General features: G+C 45.2%; 1 protein-coding gene across 1 annotated transcript in view; it reads left to right on the plus strand.

Annotated features, from left to right (window-relative positions):
- The window catches only part of LOC133523638 (F-actin-uncapping protein LRRC16A), a 42233-nt gene that overhangs the window by 21477 nt on the left and 6381 nt on the right, over window positions 1–14375 (plus strand). Inside the window, exons 19-25 of the mRNA XM_061859316.1 lie at window positions 816–936; window positions 2155–2329; window positions 4169–4240; window positions 4342–4504; window positions 7631–7677; window positions 7795–7890; window positions 10139–10222. Coding sequence (XP_061715300.1) covers window positions 816–936; window positions 2155–2329; window positions 4169–4240; window positions 4342–4504; window positions 7631–7677; window positions 7795–7890; window positions 10139–10222 — 758 coding nt within the window. The remainder of the gene's footprint in view (window positions 1–815; window positions 937–2154; window positions 2330–4168; window positions 4241–4341; window positions 4505–7630; window positions 7678–7794; window positions 7891–10138; window positions 10223–14375) is intronic.

Consider the following 14375-nt stretch of genomic DNA (forward strand, 5'->3'; position numbering starts at 1 on the left):
TTTTTGCAGTGTGGAGTTGCTCATAGAACGTGAATTTCATTGTCGTGTGAAACCTTTGAAGAAAAAGTAATTCGAAATCGAACCTAATAGCCCAGGATATATTTGGCGGCGCATAGCTGGTACTTTGTAATTATTTCTAATGATATTTTTACAGTTCATCGAATTGTACTCCTTCGAAGTGATCGGAGATTTGGCACGAATGCAATTATTTAACTAGTTTATTGACCGGAACTCTGCATCTAGGACTTATAGCTTCTCCGAAATTGCGAAGATTAACACTTATGATTCACCCGACCGGTGATGAGACGTTAAGTAAACACGGATCATTCACAACTTCAGTCACGATTCGTTTGCCGCCGTTACTCTTGTTTTACTGTTGTGAAATTAGTCGTGCGTGTGTTTATTAATGTTTCGTTTTTTTTAACGGAGTCAGTGTACAGCGCGTTCAGATACAAGAGGTTTAGGTAAACAGATAGCAGCTGTTTTAAATCTTAGTAATCTTAAAAATGTGTATGCATGATGAATCAATTCTTAACGTATCCTAATAAGTATATTAATAATTTTGGAAAACTTACGAAATGTTAATATTCGTGCAGTGGATGTATTATATACCTAAAGGGAGAGGTATAAAATGTTGTCAGTAATAGTCTGGCAAAAAGATTGAGATTCACTGCCGGATACCTAGAGACCAAAAATGTTCATTTTATAAAGTAAAAAACTAAATGCCTGATTATATCACAGTTTTCTGTTTTTCTTTAAAACTAAGACCGTTGCTATTAATCTTAACGGGATGATGATAATAATTTGCTTTGCAGTGAAGCGGTAGAGAGCCTAGCGCTATCAGCGTGCGAGGGGGTGGACAGCGCCGACAGCGACCCGGTGCCGAGCAGCGAAGCAGACATACCTGATCTCCTCACGCCGATATCACATTCAGCGGTAAGTTTCTTCAAGCGAACTGCGACTGCCCCTTGTGATTAGATCTCCTTTTGTATGGCGTCTGCAGTTGCATTGTGAAGACTGCCTATTTTGTCTATAGCCTTAACAGACAACCATATTATTAACTTATCACTCGTGATGTTTAAAATATCTAGGTTACAAGCTATCGATATTCGTAAATGACGTAATATGGATATGGATAGTCCATATCAAAATAATCCCTATTTTGGTATAAGGCCGTAGGCCCGACGCGAGCTTATCAAGACAATTTTACTATGGGTCGTGTTTAAGCTCCAACTTTGGCAACTTCCCCCTCTCAGGTGACGCTTCAGCCTTCGCAAACCTCGATATCTTCTTTACATGTGTAGATTTGGTTTTTATACAAAGACCACAAATTGTTGATATTATTTTCAAATTGTAAATTGTGTACTGCAATGTGTAATTATACTTATTATGTATGTGAATATAATTATGTAATATGGTTTTTATGAACACACATGCTGACAGAAGTTGGATTATTTAAACTTGGTAAGTATAATTAAACTCTTATACTTTCTGCTACTATTAAACGTCACATCAATATAAACTTAACAGACGAATGAAAAAGGAGAAAAAAAAACTACAATAATCAACAGACTTATAATAGTAGTTTATATGACTGCTTCATAATGAAAGGCATTAAAATACAAGTGGGGGTTTATGAAACGAATGAAATGAGTTTCATAAAAGGATTATACCAGTATTTTAATGCCCAATTATGTACAGTTACACTGTTTTATCTATATCAATATTATAAGCTTCAACAAAAGAAAGTAATTTTTTACTTATAAACTAATCAAAACGTCAAAATGGCGATAATGCAAACTATTTCGCGCATGTCACGCATCCGTTGTTTTTTTTTTAAATCAGAGACAAACTAGAGTCGGGGTCGACTGCCATAATGTTCGATATCAAGTAACATGCGAAATTTGTCAAAAATATCATATCATAGTTCTTTACTTTTCTGTTATACAATAGTTCTTGTAGCAACGAAACGACCACGCCACATATTTTGACTAAGAAGTTTGTGAAATTAGGGCTTGTAGAGTTAGAAGCTTGGCTCTACATGAGATCTAACTTTTTGACAGTGCGAGCCTTATGGTTTCTTCTTGGCAACATTTTACATGAAAATGTCCCATGTAGACTGTAAAAGGACCTTTAACCATGAGCGATTCTCAGGCAACCCCGCTGGGCTGCCGGCGGCGCGAGCGCGGCGCGCGGCGCGTGCGGCCCAAGTCCGTGGCCGAGCAGCAGTGCTCCAGCAACGAGATGCTGTCCCTGCCGCCGCTGCACGGCGAGGCGGGCGACGCGCTCGCCGACCTGCCCGCCAACAAGCTGCGCCACCTCGTCAAGGGTTCGTGTTCCTAAGTCCGTGGCCGAGCAGCAGTGCTCCAGCAACGAGATGCTGTCCCTGCCGCCGCTGCACGGCGAGGCGGGCGACGCGCTCGCCGACCTGCCCGCCAACAAGCTGCGCCACCTCGTCAAGGGTTCGTGTTCCTAAGTCCGTGGCCGAGCAGCAGTGCTCCAGCAACGAGATGCTGTCCCTGCCGCCGCTGCACGGCGAGGCGGGCGACGCGCTCGCCGACCTGCCCGCCAACAAGCTGCGCCACCTCGTCAAGGGTTCGTGTTCCTAAGTCCGTGGCCGAGCAGCAGTGCTCCAGCAACGAGATGCTGTCCCTGCCGCCGCTGCACGGCGAGGCGGGCGACGCGCTCGCCGACCTGCCCGCCAACAAGCTGCGCCACCTCGTCAAGGGTTCGTGTTCCTAAGTCCGTGGCCGAGCAGCAGTGCTCCAGCAACGAGATGCTGTCCCTGCCGCCGCTGCACGGCGAGGCGGGCGACGCGCTCGCCGACCTGCCCGCCAACAAGCTGCGCCACCTCGTCAAGGGTTCGTGTTCCTAAGTCCGTGGCCGAGCAGCAGTGCTCCAGCAACGAGATGCTGTCCCTGCCGCCGCTGCACGGCGAGGCGGGCGACGCGCTCGCCGACCTGCCCGCCAACAAGCTGCGCCACCTCGTCAAGGGTTCGTGTTCCTAAGTCCGTGGCCGAGCAGCAGTGCTCCAGCAACGAGATGCTGTCCCTGCCGCCGCTGCACGGCGAGGCGGGCGACGCGCTCGCCGACCTGCCCGCCAACAAGCTGCGCCACCTCGTCAAGGGTTCGTGTTCCTAAGTCCGTGGCCGAGCAGCAGTGCTCCAGCAACGAGATGCTGTCCCTGCCGCCGCTGCACGGCGAGGCGGGCGACGCGCTCGCCGACCTGCCCGCCAACAAGCTGCGCCACCTCGTCAAGGGTTCGTGTTCCTAAGTCCGTGGCCGAGCAGCAGTGCTCCAGCAACGAGATGCTGTCCCTGCCGCCGCTGCACGGCGAGGCGGGCGACGCGCTCGCCGACCTGCCCGCCAACAAGCTGCGCCACCTCGTCAAGGGTTCGTGTTCCTAAGTCCGTGGCCGAGCAGCAGTGCTCCAGCAACGAGATGCTGTCCCTGCCGCCGCTGCACGGCGAGGCGGGCGACGCGCTCGCCGACCTGCCCGCCAACAAGCTGCGCCACCTCGTCAAGGGTTCGTGTTCCTAAGTCCGTGGCCGAGCAGCAGTGCTCCAGCAACGAGATGCTGTCCCTGCCGCCGCTGCACGGCGAGGCGGGCGACGCGCTCGCCGACCTGCCCGCCAACAAGCTGCGCCACCTCGTCAAGGGTTCGTGTTCCTAAGTCCGTGGCCGAGCAGCAGTGCTCCAGCAACGAGATGCTGTCCCTGCCGCCGCTGCACGGCGAGGCGGGCGACGCGCTCGCCGACCTGCCCGCCAACAAGCTGCGCCACCTCGTCAAGGGTTCGTGTTCCTAAGTCCGTGGCCGAGCAGCAGTGCTCCAGCAACGAGATGCTGTCCCTGCCGCCGCTGCACGGCGAGGCGGGCGACGCGCTCGCCGACCTGCCCGCCAACAAGCTGCGCCACCTCGTCAAGGGTTCGTGTTCCTAAGCCAACAAAAACCATATGCCTAGTGTGAGACTCCTAAGGAGTTGCATGTGACAGTCAATTAAGTCAAATAAAACGGCGTATTCAGACCGTTCACGTATGTAAGAGTATTATTTTGTTACTTAACACAATACAATAATAGACAAAGATTTACAACTTTCTCCCTCGCACTTCTTGTATACATATTTTTACTATGTGTAAATGAATGAACATGTTAATATTGTGTTTACAGGTCGTCCAAGAAGATTAAAAACTAGAGCACCATCTCGACCTATCACGGATCAATCACAAGACATAGACGAAGGTAACTGACGAAGACTAAATCTGTTTGATTTTCTCAAAAATTAAAATTTTTCATCGTATGCTTCCGCAAAATACTCATAGAAAATTTAAATAATTTTCCAGGCCTAGACGAATTCTGGCGCACGTGCCGCACGCCGCCGGGCAGCGAGGAGGCTTCCCTGTCCGCGCGCACGCCGCTCACGTCGCGCTCGCTGCACTCGCTGTCGTCGCTGGCCTCGCCCTCGCCGCTGCGCCGCTCGCCCACGCTGCCGCGGGACGACACCATGTAACGTGTACATTATATACTAGACGAGTCCCGGCGCACGTGCCGCACGCCGCCGGGCAGCGAGGAGGCTTCCTTGACCGCGCGCACGCCGCTCACGTCGCTGGCCTCGCCCTCGCTGCTGCGCCGCTCGCCCACGCTGCCGCGGGACGACACCATGTAACGTGTACATTATATACTAGACGAGTCCCGGCGCACGTGCCGCACGCCGCCGGGCAGCGAGGAGGCTTCCTTGACCGCGCGCACGCCGCTCACGTCGCTGGCCTCGCCCTCGCTGCTGCGCCGCTCGCCCACGCTGCCGCGGGACGACACCATGTAACGTGTACATTATATACTAGACGAGTCCCGGCGCACGTGCCGCACGCCGCCGGGCAGCGAGGAGGCTTCCTTGACCGCGCGCACGCCGCTCACGTCGCTGGCCTCGCCCTCGCTGCTGCGCCGCTCGCCCACGCTGCCGCGGGACACCATGTAACGTGTACATTATATACTAGACGAGTCCCGGCGCACGTGCCGCACGCCGCCGGGCAGCGAGGAGGCTTCCTTGACCGCGCGCACGCCGCTCACGTCGCTGGCCTCGCCCTCGCTGCTGCGCCGCTCGCCCACGCTGCCGCGGGACGACACCATGTAACGTGTACATTATATACTAGACGAGTCCCGGCGCACGTGCCGCACGCCGCCGGGCAGCGAGGAGGCTTCCTTGACCGCGCGCACGCCGCTCACGTCGCTGGCCTCGCCCTCGCTGCTGCGCCGCTCGCCCACGCTGCCGCGGGACGACACCATGTAACGTGTACATTATATACTAGACGAGTCCCGGCGCACGTGCCGCACGCCGCCGGGCAGCGAGGAGGCTTCCTTGACCGCGCGCACGCCGCTCACGTCGCTGGCCTCGCCCTCGCCGCTGCGCCGCTCGCCCACGCTGCCGCGGGACGACACCATGTAACGTGTACATTATATACTAGACGAGTCCCGGCGCACGTGCCGCACGCCGCCGGGCAGCGAGGAGGCTTCCTTGACCGCGCGCACGCCGCTCACGTCGCTGGCCTCGCCCTCGCCGCTGCGCCGCTCGCCCACGCTGCCGCGGGACGACACCATGTAACGTGTACATTATATACTAGACGAGTCCCGGCGCACGTGCCGCACGCCGCCGGGCAGCGAGGAGGCTTCCTTGACCGCGCGCACGCCGCTCACGTCGCTGGCCTCGCCCTCGCTGCTGCGCCGCTCGCCCACGCTGCCGCGGGACGACACCATGTAACGTGTACAGTCGCGAGTTTTAATTTAGGACCCACCTAAAGTTGAATATCGTGTAGCAAACTGACGCTATTTAGAGCTAATATTTTAACGCAGTGTCATACAAATGTTTACCATCGACAAGTTGCACAACTTACGTTTACGTTTCTAGGGGCAACCGCTCAATTAGGTCAACCGGGCGGAGCGAGAGCAAACGATTATTTCCGATTTTTTCCGAGTAATTGTCACTTAGGCAATGGGGTTTTTGGCCTTGTCTTCTATCCGGCAGTATTTATTTTATTGTTCGTGATACGAAAAAAAATAACAGTAAAAATTATTACCTTTATTATAACATATTAACCTTTTTTATTTTTATTATTACACAAAACAACATCTTAACACAACTATATTAACAGCATTATTTGCGGTGCAGGGCTATAACCGCGAAGATCGAAGTTCGTCAATTGCGGGCATTTTTCTCTGTCACTCTAATTACGTCTTAGTGAGAGTAAAAGAGAAAGATCCCCGCAATTTGCGAATTTCAGTTTTCGCGGTAGGCCCCCTGAAAACAAACACTATCGCCGAAAGCCAAAACGAAAATAAATTACACCTAACTACTCCTCTTCAATTTTTACGCCAAATATTCAAAACCGCGTATATCCTTGGTTGTCAATAATAGCCTGGAGCCGGTCACGCATGGATCAATTTCTAACATATGTCAGTGCCTCTAAAACTTTCCCAGACTGTGTGGCAGTGATCTATATGTGCTTCTCTAGCTCTTTCGTTTCGATTTGACCATTTTTGGACCATTAAGACCCATAAATTTTCGATTGGGTTGAAATCGGCACACTTTGCAGGCCACGGAATAACATTTAAATTCGCTCTGTTATTGTTGAACAAATTTCTAACCATTCTTGCAGTATGTATGGTTGCGTTATCTTGAACAAAATTTATTCTAGCAACTTCTTGTGGATAATATAATCGCAATGTCGGAAGCACACTCTCGTCCAATAAATCAACATAATCCTGAGCAGTGGCTCTGGGTGGTAAATTTACAAGTTCTCCAATGCCTCCTGAACTAATCCAGCCACACATGTTCGCTGTAATGCGACCAGACGCGTTGTTAGCTATTACGTGGTCTTCCATGTATCGCGTCTTGTCAGTCCGCCCGTTTGGGAAGATAGAAAAGTCTTTTCATCAATGAAAGCCGTAGTCGTCCAATCAAAATTTAGATATTGACGTGCGAAAATAAGTCGAGCAGTTTTATGGTTGTCCGTCAAAGCAATTTTTTTACAGGCCGTCTATGATGCAGTTCCATAGCGTGTAGATGCTTTCTAACTGTTGAAGGGTGGACTTCAAACGTTTCCGCAAAATGCCTCGTCGGTGTAAAGGTGTTCATCATGCACCTTTGCATCAGGCGGCTCTGCTCTTGCGTTATAACATGCGGGCGATGGTTGTTTCGCCGTAAGTCAATACGATTTCCCTTCGTCGAACCCAACGGCGAACTGTTTCTTGTCACATTTGTTTGTCGTGATATCTCGTGAATGCCTACTCCTTGTCCGTGCAAATCAATAATTTGAAGTCTTATTATATTTATAAGTATTTCGTTTTTTAGGTAACTACAATCACGTCTTAAAATATCGATACGAAAAATGTGCCAAAAATATGTATATACTACCTTAATATATGGGCAACAAAGTCGTGTATACATATTTTTGGCGCTTTTTTCGTATCGATATTTTCAGACGCCCGAGTATTAGAGACGATTCTTAAGCCGGGATTCCACCAGTGCCGCACATTGGTGCAATAATTCCACCAAATCCACTGGAATCCCGCCTCTAAACGTACTATAGCTACATGTGCAATAGGGATATGGTTATCATTATGAACTTTTACTTTCAGGTACAGCGTGACATCGGGCGAAAGCACACCTGTTTTATTAGAATGCGGTTAGTTATATTTTCATAAAATTAACTAGTTTCTTCTATTTCCACCTCACTTTTAAATTGCGTAATATAACCAATGCGTAAGGTAGAAAGGTAAAACAATTGGTCCTTGATTGGCAGAAGTGTCGCGTTGCAAATCTTCGGACAACGTGGGCGCCAAGGCGGCGCCGGCCACCCCGCCGCCGTCGCGCTCGTCCGACGACGTCAACGCCATGGGTGAGTACCTTGTTAATAACTAGCGGACAACATCATGTTTGTGATATTCCCTAGGCTAGGCGAACTGAGCCTTACGTTTTTTTTCCTGTATTACATTCTTATTGTTGCGTTTGAACTAATCCAACACAAGCTAACCATTGCTAGATTGTTGACAATGACATACGACGGTTGGTAAATCAATACATAATTTACGCATTTTCGCATCGACATACAAATGGTCGGTGTGTCGCTGCTTCCTGGCTTAGCAGTACGTAGTCGGTGTTGTATCGGTGAATATATACCTCACAACCGCGCCATATAGGAAACCATGGGTAGGTACCCGATGCTGACAAGACTCCATACTGCCAAGCGAAGACAGTTGCCGCTGTATCAACCACTTAATCATTAAAAACAATAAAAATGCACATGAAAATTTGAAGCAAGTCTGGCTGCGTGGTAAGTTGAGGTATACCAGCCGTTAGGCCTAACGTCCTGTGGACTTCACCGCCTCGATTGCGCGAGCACTGCTTACGTGCCGAGTGAACTGCTTAATTTAACGCTTTTCCTGTTCAAACAAACGCTGCAATAGTTGTAATCATCAATCTCTAGTCTCTCTTGGACAATGAAGTCCAAATTCTGTGTCATCGAGTCGACTAGTATTTTTCTAAGTGGCCACAGGGTTACGGACAAACTTTACCATTTTCCGTAATTGTGCTCGTGTTTAACCTGTCGTTTGCCTTGTTCCGTATACGTCCCAGATAATTTGAACTGTAATTTAAAATTTCAAGGTTAATAACTAAATTAACTAAGCAGAATTTTTTGACAAGGGTATACAAAGGATTAAGACACAACAAAACTAAGTAAAACGTACCAAAATAGAGTCAGACCAAGCTAACTCGGCAGCGATTTTGATAGCACAGACTGTGGAAGTGTTGTTTACACGTTATAATACAGGGTGGGCAAATGAGAATGATACTGATACTTTGTTTTTAAATGTTAATTATATTAAGTGCAGGGTTGGCAATTGTATACGGAAGATAATTTCTGCCAAATGTCTACCTCTAGCAGCAAGATTTTTTTTTTCAAATGTTTGTGTTGTTTAAAACACGTTATTTCAATTCGAGAAACAATGACAATGATTGGCACCCAACTTCCCCAAATTTTGCAGCGCCTGGCTTATTTCTGTAGGTTTTTCTAAAATTACGTTTCTATGCTAACAAGCTGCTGAAATTTTAACAGTTAAAACCGACCATCCGACATAAATTTACTAATATAACGTCGAAAATATGCGAAAATTGCGTTGATAAGGCCTCACATTTGCCTGCTGTTAGTGGTGGACATTTGTCAAACATTCTGTTCCGCACGTATTTGCCAACCTTGAATAATATATTTTTAAAACAATACTTAATAATCTTTTAACTAAAACTTCTTTTAGTTAAAAGGTCTAGCAGGCTAAGGAAGGAGAAGTGGCCCCCGTGACGAATATCGGATTTTAATAATTTCATTTGTTGGGTTTCTTACAATATAGAAACACCTTAACTTTCAGCCTCCAACCTATATTATAAGATATCCAACAAATGGCATTATAAAAATCCAATATTCGTCACAAGGGCCACTTCTCCTTCCTTAGCCTGCTAGACCTTTTAAAAACAAAATGTATACTTCTTATTTGTATAAAATAACACTTGTACAGTCTGTGTTATCAAAATCGCTGTCGAGTTAGCTTGTTCTGATTCTACTTGCATTTCGTCTGCAAGATTTTATTCAAGATTTTCAGAGAAATGTTATTTATAATATGCATGTAATAAAGATGATGTAGACAGACGGTTAGGTACGGTCGTGCCCCAACTTAAGTAACCAAGTGCAGATGTAGTAAATAATCCTTTCCCATCGTATTTTCTCGGAATCGTTATTATTTGTCATGTTACTTCAATCAACAACCTCAGTACTTTTTGTATCGAGATTGACTGAAATAGCAAAACACGTTCGTGCGTTTCCGTGAAAATACGATGGGAAAGGATTATTCACTACATATGTAGCCATACTAATTGTATAGAAAAGTGGATACTTATGTTAGGGAACCGACCAGGCTTAAATGTTATTCGAGGGTACGCCCTTTCTCGAGTTAGTCCCGAGATATATGTATTATATCACCAAGAAATAACCTGCAGTTTGTATCCAACCCGCCTATCACTATTGTGTACTGTGTGCGTCGCTTGGCCGCTGGCTACCTGTGCTTGCTTGTAAAGTGTAAGTGTGGTGTGCTCAGGGAACGGGTGCGCGCGCACGCCCGGCAAGGCGCGGCCCTGGTCCGTCGCCGGCGGCAACGCGGACAACGCCGCGTGTACCACAGGTGAGACCTGGCACCTGCAGCCTAATCGTGAAACGTTATCGATGACGGTCGGTTTCCTTTAACCGCTTCTAAACGGCCCGACGTTGGTAGAAACGTTTAAGAATTAGGTTGCGAATTTTGAGCCGGAATGCCCGTTATCCTACAACGCCTATCGATTTTGCGAACTTTAATTTGCCCTTCGAACTGTTAACTATCTCTGTACAAATCTGGAATTCATTTATAAACTGCATTTGCAGCTTGTACCTACCCCGTTATTTTCATTTGAATATCTCTATTCTAACAAAATGAAATTATGTAAGAAGGAGAATTTTCCAACTCTATTCATAAATTATAGTATTCTGAAGTTCAAATAAATATTGCACCAGCCGATACATTTAAGGAAACGGAACTCTGATAGAAGACTACAGCACACCCATCAGTTTTTAAACTATGCTACTCGTTCGTAGTGTTTTGTATCAGCTTCGCCAGTTTCAAATTAAGTGAGTCTGTTTTCTAAAAATATATAAATATTTATCATAGATAGTAATTAAAATGAGCATTGAGTTTAAATATATTAAAACGGGTCACTCGTGTATTTTAAATTTTAAGTCAAAAATTGCTCGATATGTTATGTTTCACTCCGTAGTCTGCGTCGGTCCGCCAACGTGTGCTCCCTATGACTCCGTACGAGTGAAACATGTCGATAAATTTTCGACTTAAAATACGTGAATGACACGTTTTAATATGTCTGTCTTATGGAAATTTTATCATTACAAGCATTGAGTTTCATAAGCGTTTCAATTAGTGCGTCCGAACTTCAACTGTGAGAGTAGGTACTATTTTAATAAATGTAACATCTCGTTGTTCATATCGAGCCCGTAACTAAGTTGTCTGATTAAATTATTTAAATTGTATTTAATTTAATTTCAGATGGTATTGGATTAATTGGTGTTTTTTTTTCATAACTTTTATGTGATCCTTTTTAATTTATTAATTTGCAACTGACGTTTAAATAACCTTCTTTCCCTTCTTTTTAAAAATATAACAGATATGTTGCATGCTAATAAAGCTCTTCTTTCTTTTTTAATTCGTTAACTTTAAGAACGGACATTAAACCTGTATTTACTTACTATTTTGCACATAGACTCAATACGCTTGCTATTCGTATTTGCTGTATTAGAGTTATACCTACCTACCGATAGAAAAGTAAAACTGTGACATGGCAATACCGTTTCACTTATCGTGTAGAAACGACACGATTCTATTTCTGACATTTGCACTAATATTAACTAGTTAAACTCTTGTGTTTATTGTTTAAGTTTAAGGACATATCATACAAATAACTACATTTTATAACCCTTCAAGTGGCGCCAGCGAAAACGCAAAAAGTAGTCAAGTGGCGCTGCAGATTTGCGCAAGAGGAGTCAAGTGGTGGGGCATCTGTGCCCGCACCCCAGGCAGGGAAGGATCCATTCCCATCTGTGGCCGGCGGGGACAAATGGGAATGAGTATTTCCCATCTGTGACCGCCTCGGCTTCTTCCTGTCCTTTTTATTATACAAATGTCGATTTTGATAGTTGCTACCTATATTAAACAGTTAAAATTCCAATTCGTGAAATATTTCATTTTACTTTTAATACTGACGTAGCGATCAAATCTGTTCTACTACATAACTCTATACTTGTTATAATGAAACCAGTTAACATTTGTTCACATTTATGATATAAATTATTTAATACTGTACCGCGTTAAGTAGTTAGGTACCTACATTATTAGTACATTACTATAGAGGCCGGGAAACGTAGGTTTGCAGGCCAAGTAGATATATACGGCTGAGCGTAGCGAAGCCGGATAGAGATACGCCGCCGGCAACCCCGTTTCTCGCCAAGATTTGTATAGTGCTTTTCTCAAACTTGCAATTAAAACAAAAAATTGTAGTCAATTTGTTTTGTGGTGAATTACTCGGTTCGCCGTTTTACCAGCGTGCCTTACGCGCGTAAGTCCGCGCGCCTGCGCGATGCGCCACCGCCGTTGCTAAGCAACGAATATGCACAACAGATCACCGTACCGTACCTATATTTGTTGATGGTTGAATGCCAAGACGTGTCACAATTTGACGTTAAAAAACAAAAGAAGGTTCCTTTACAGTCCTAGGTGTTTAAGGCAGTATGAAATTTCTTTACATATCATCTTCACTCATCGCACCTGATATGTAGTATTTCCGGACCTAAATTGACGTAAGTCATGTCATCATTTCATAGCAAGTTTGAGAAAATGATTTTTAATTCACGAATTGGAATTTTAGCTGTTCAATATGGCAACTATCAGTGAGTCAGAATGGTGGGTGTACCTAAATAAAGATAAAAAAGCTTACCATATTTTTGTACCTAATTTGTACTATTTAGTACCTCCATTAAAAAAAATTGTACCTCACGGTACTTAATGTTATCACCAAAAAACAGTACACCCGCCATTCTGACAGTCAGAATGGCGGGTGTACTTTATTACGCATTGGTCCCGCGATTATTGATAAATTCTATAAAAACCAATTTTTTGTACCTTCATATTCAATTATAATATGAGCCAATTATAATTAGTGATTTCCAAGTTTGACTCATTTTACATTTTGCTTGCTATTACGCTTTTGCAGGCGCTATAATTTTTCACCTAATCTATTTTATTTTAATGAAAAAACGCTACGGTACAATTATTTTTATTACGCCATTTTCATCCGCTACTACCGCGGAGGAAACAACGCTCCAAAAATATCTAATATTCTGGATAACTTTTCCAAATATTGATAAATCCATAAAATTTACGTTAAGTGTACCTTTTAACGTCTTAATTGATCTACATATAGAAACACAACATTTTGTTAAGCTGTTACAGAATGGTAGATACTTTTAAAACCTTGTTTCATCCGCTACTTTTGACGCTGACTGTACAAAGGAATTATAGTAAGCAAAATGTAAAACAAGTAAAACTTGGAAACCACTATTAAATTGGCTCATATTATAATTTAATATGCTGAAGGTACAAAAATTTGGTTTTCATAGAATTTATCAATAATCACGGGGAAATATGGTAAGCTTTTTTTATTTTTATTTAGGTACACCCGCCATTCTGACTCTCACAACTATCAACATAATAACAAAGACAGTAAGAAACCGGGGCGGTCACAGATGAGGATTCATTCCCATTTGTCTCCGCCGGCCACAGATGGGAATCCGTGGCCGGCGGGGCCCCGATGGATGGTCAGTGCGGATTAAAACAAAATAATCGATTTAAGCTTATCTTTGTATAAAAGTATATATTAAATTATATGAAGGTAATTCCTATTTAATTATCATAGTTTCATTTTCAAGATTGCGCGCGTAATTGCGTTTGCGTTTTGAAGCGCTGGTGGCCTAGCGGTAAGAGCGTGCGACTTGCAATCCGGAGGTCGCGGGTTCAAACCCCGGCTCGTACCAATGAGTTTTTCGGAACTTATGTACGAAATATCATTTGATATTTACCAGTCGCTTTTCGGTGAAGGAAAACATCGTGAGGAAACCGGACTAATCCCAACAAGGCCTAGTTTATCCTCTGGGTTGGAAGGTCTGATGGCAGTCGCTTTCGTAAAAACTAGTGCCTACGCCAAATCTTGGGATTAGTTGTCAAGCGGACCCCAGGCTCCCATGAGCCGTGGCAAATGCCGGGACAACGCGAGGAAGAAGAGGAGTTTCATTTTCAAGATTAAATCATTAAAAGAACCTGACATACAATTTATTTCACAAAACAACCTCTTAAAAATCAAGACTGAACTCGGACTAGGGGGTCGCTCCAGAATTAATGGTCCTCGCCAACAAATTTTATACCAGGTTTTTTATTTTTCTTGCGGTATATTATCCTTGTCTAACTCGCTACCTAATTACGGGCGCTAGAAGATCGTAACTTAAAAGCGTTCAGTTTCACCTCTGAATACGGCAACACCTCACTAACCACTCACTGGTAGCCCACAGTTTACTGGTTTTCGCATCGACCCGTAAGTGGTGGGCCGCCAGTTCACTGGTTGTCGGTCCGACCACTCACGGTTTGAGCGCCACTTGAAGGGATAATAGGCAGTTATACTTTTAATAGGTACAAGGTTTTACTACTACGCGACAGACAACTTTGGGGCTAATTATTTATCATG

Source organism: Cydia pomonella, chromosome 12 (assembly GCF_033807575.1).
Source record: "Cydia pomonella isolate Wapato2018A chromosome 12, ilCydPomo1, whole genome shotgun sequence".
In the NCBI taxonomy this organism is placed as follows: Eukaryota; Metazoa; Arthropoda; class Insecta; order Lepidoptera; family Tortricidae; genus Cydia; species Cydia pomonella.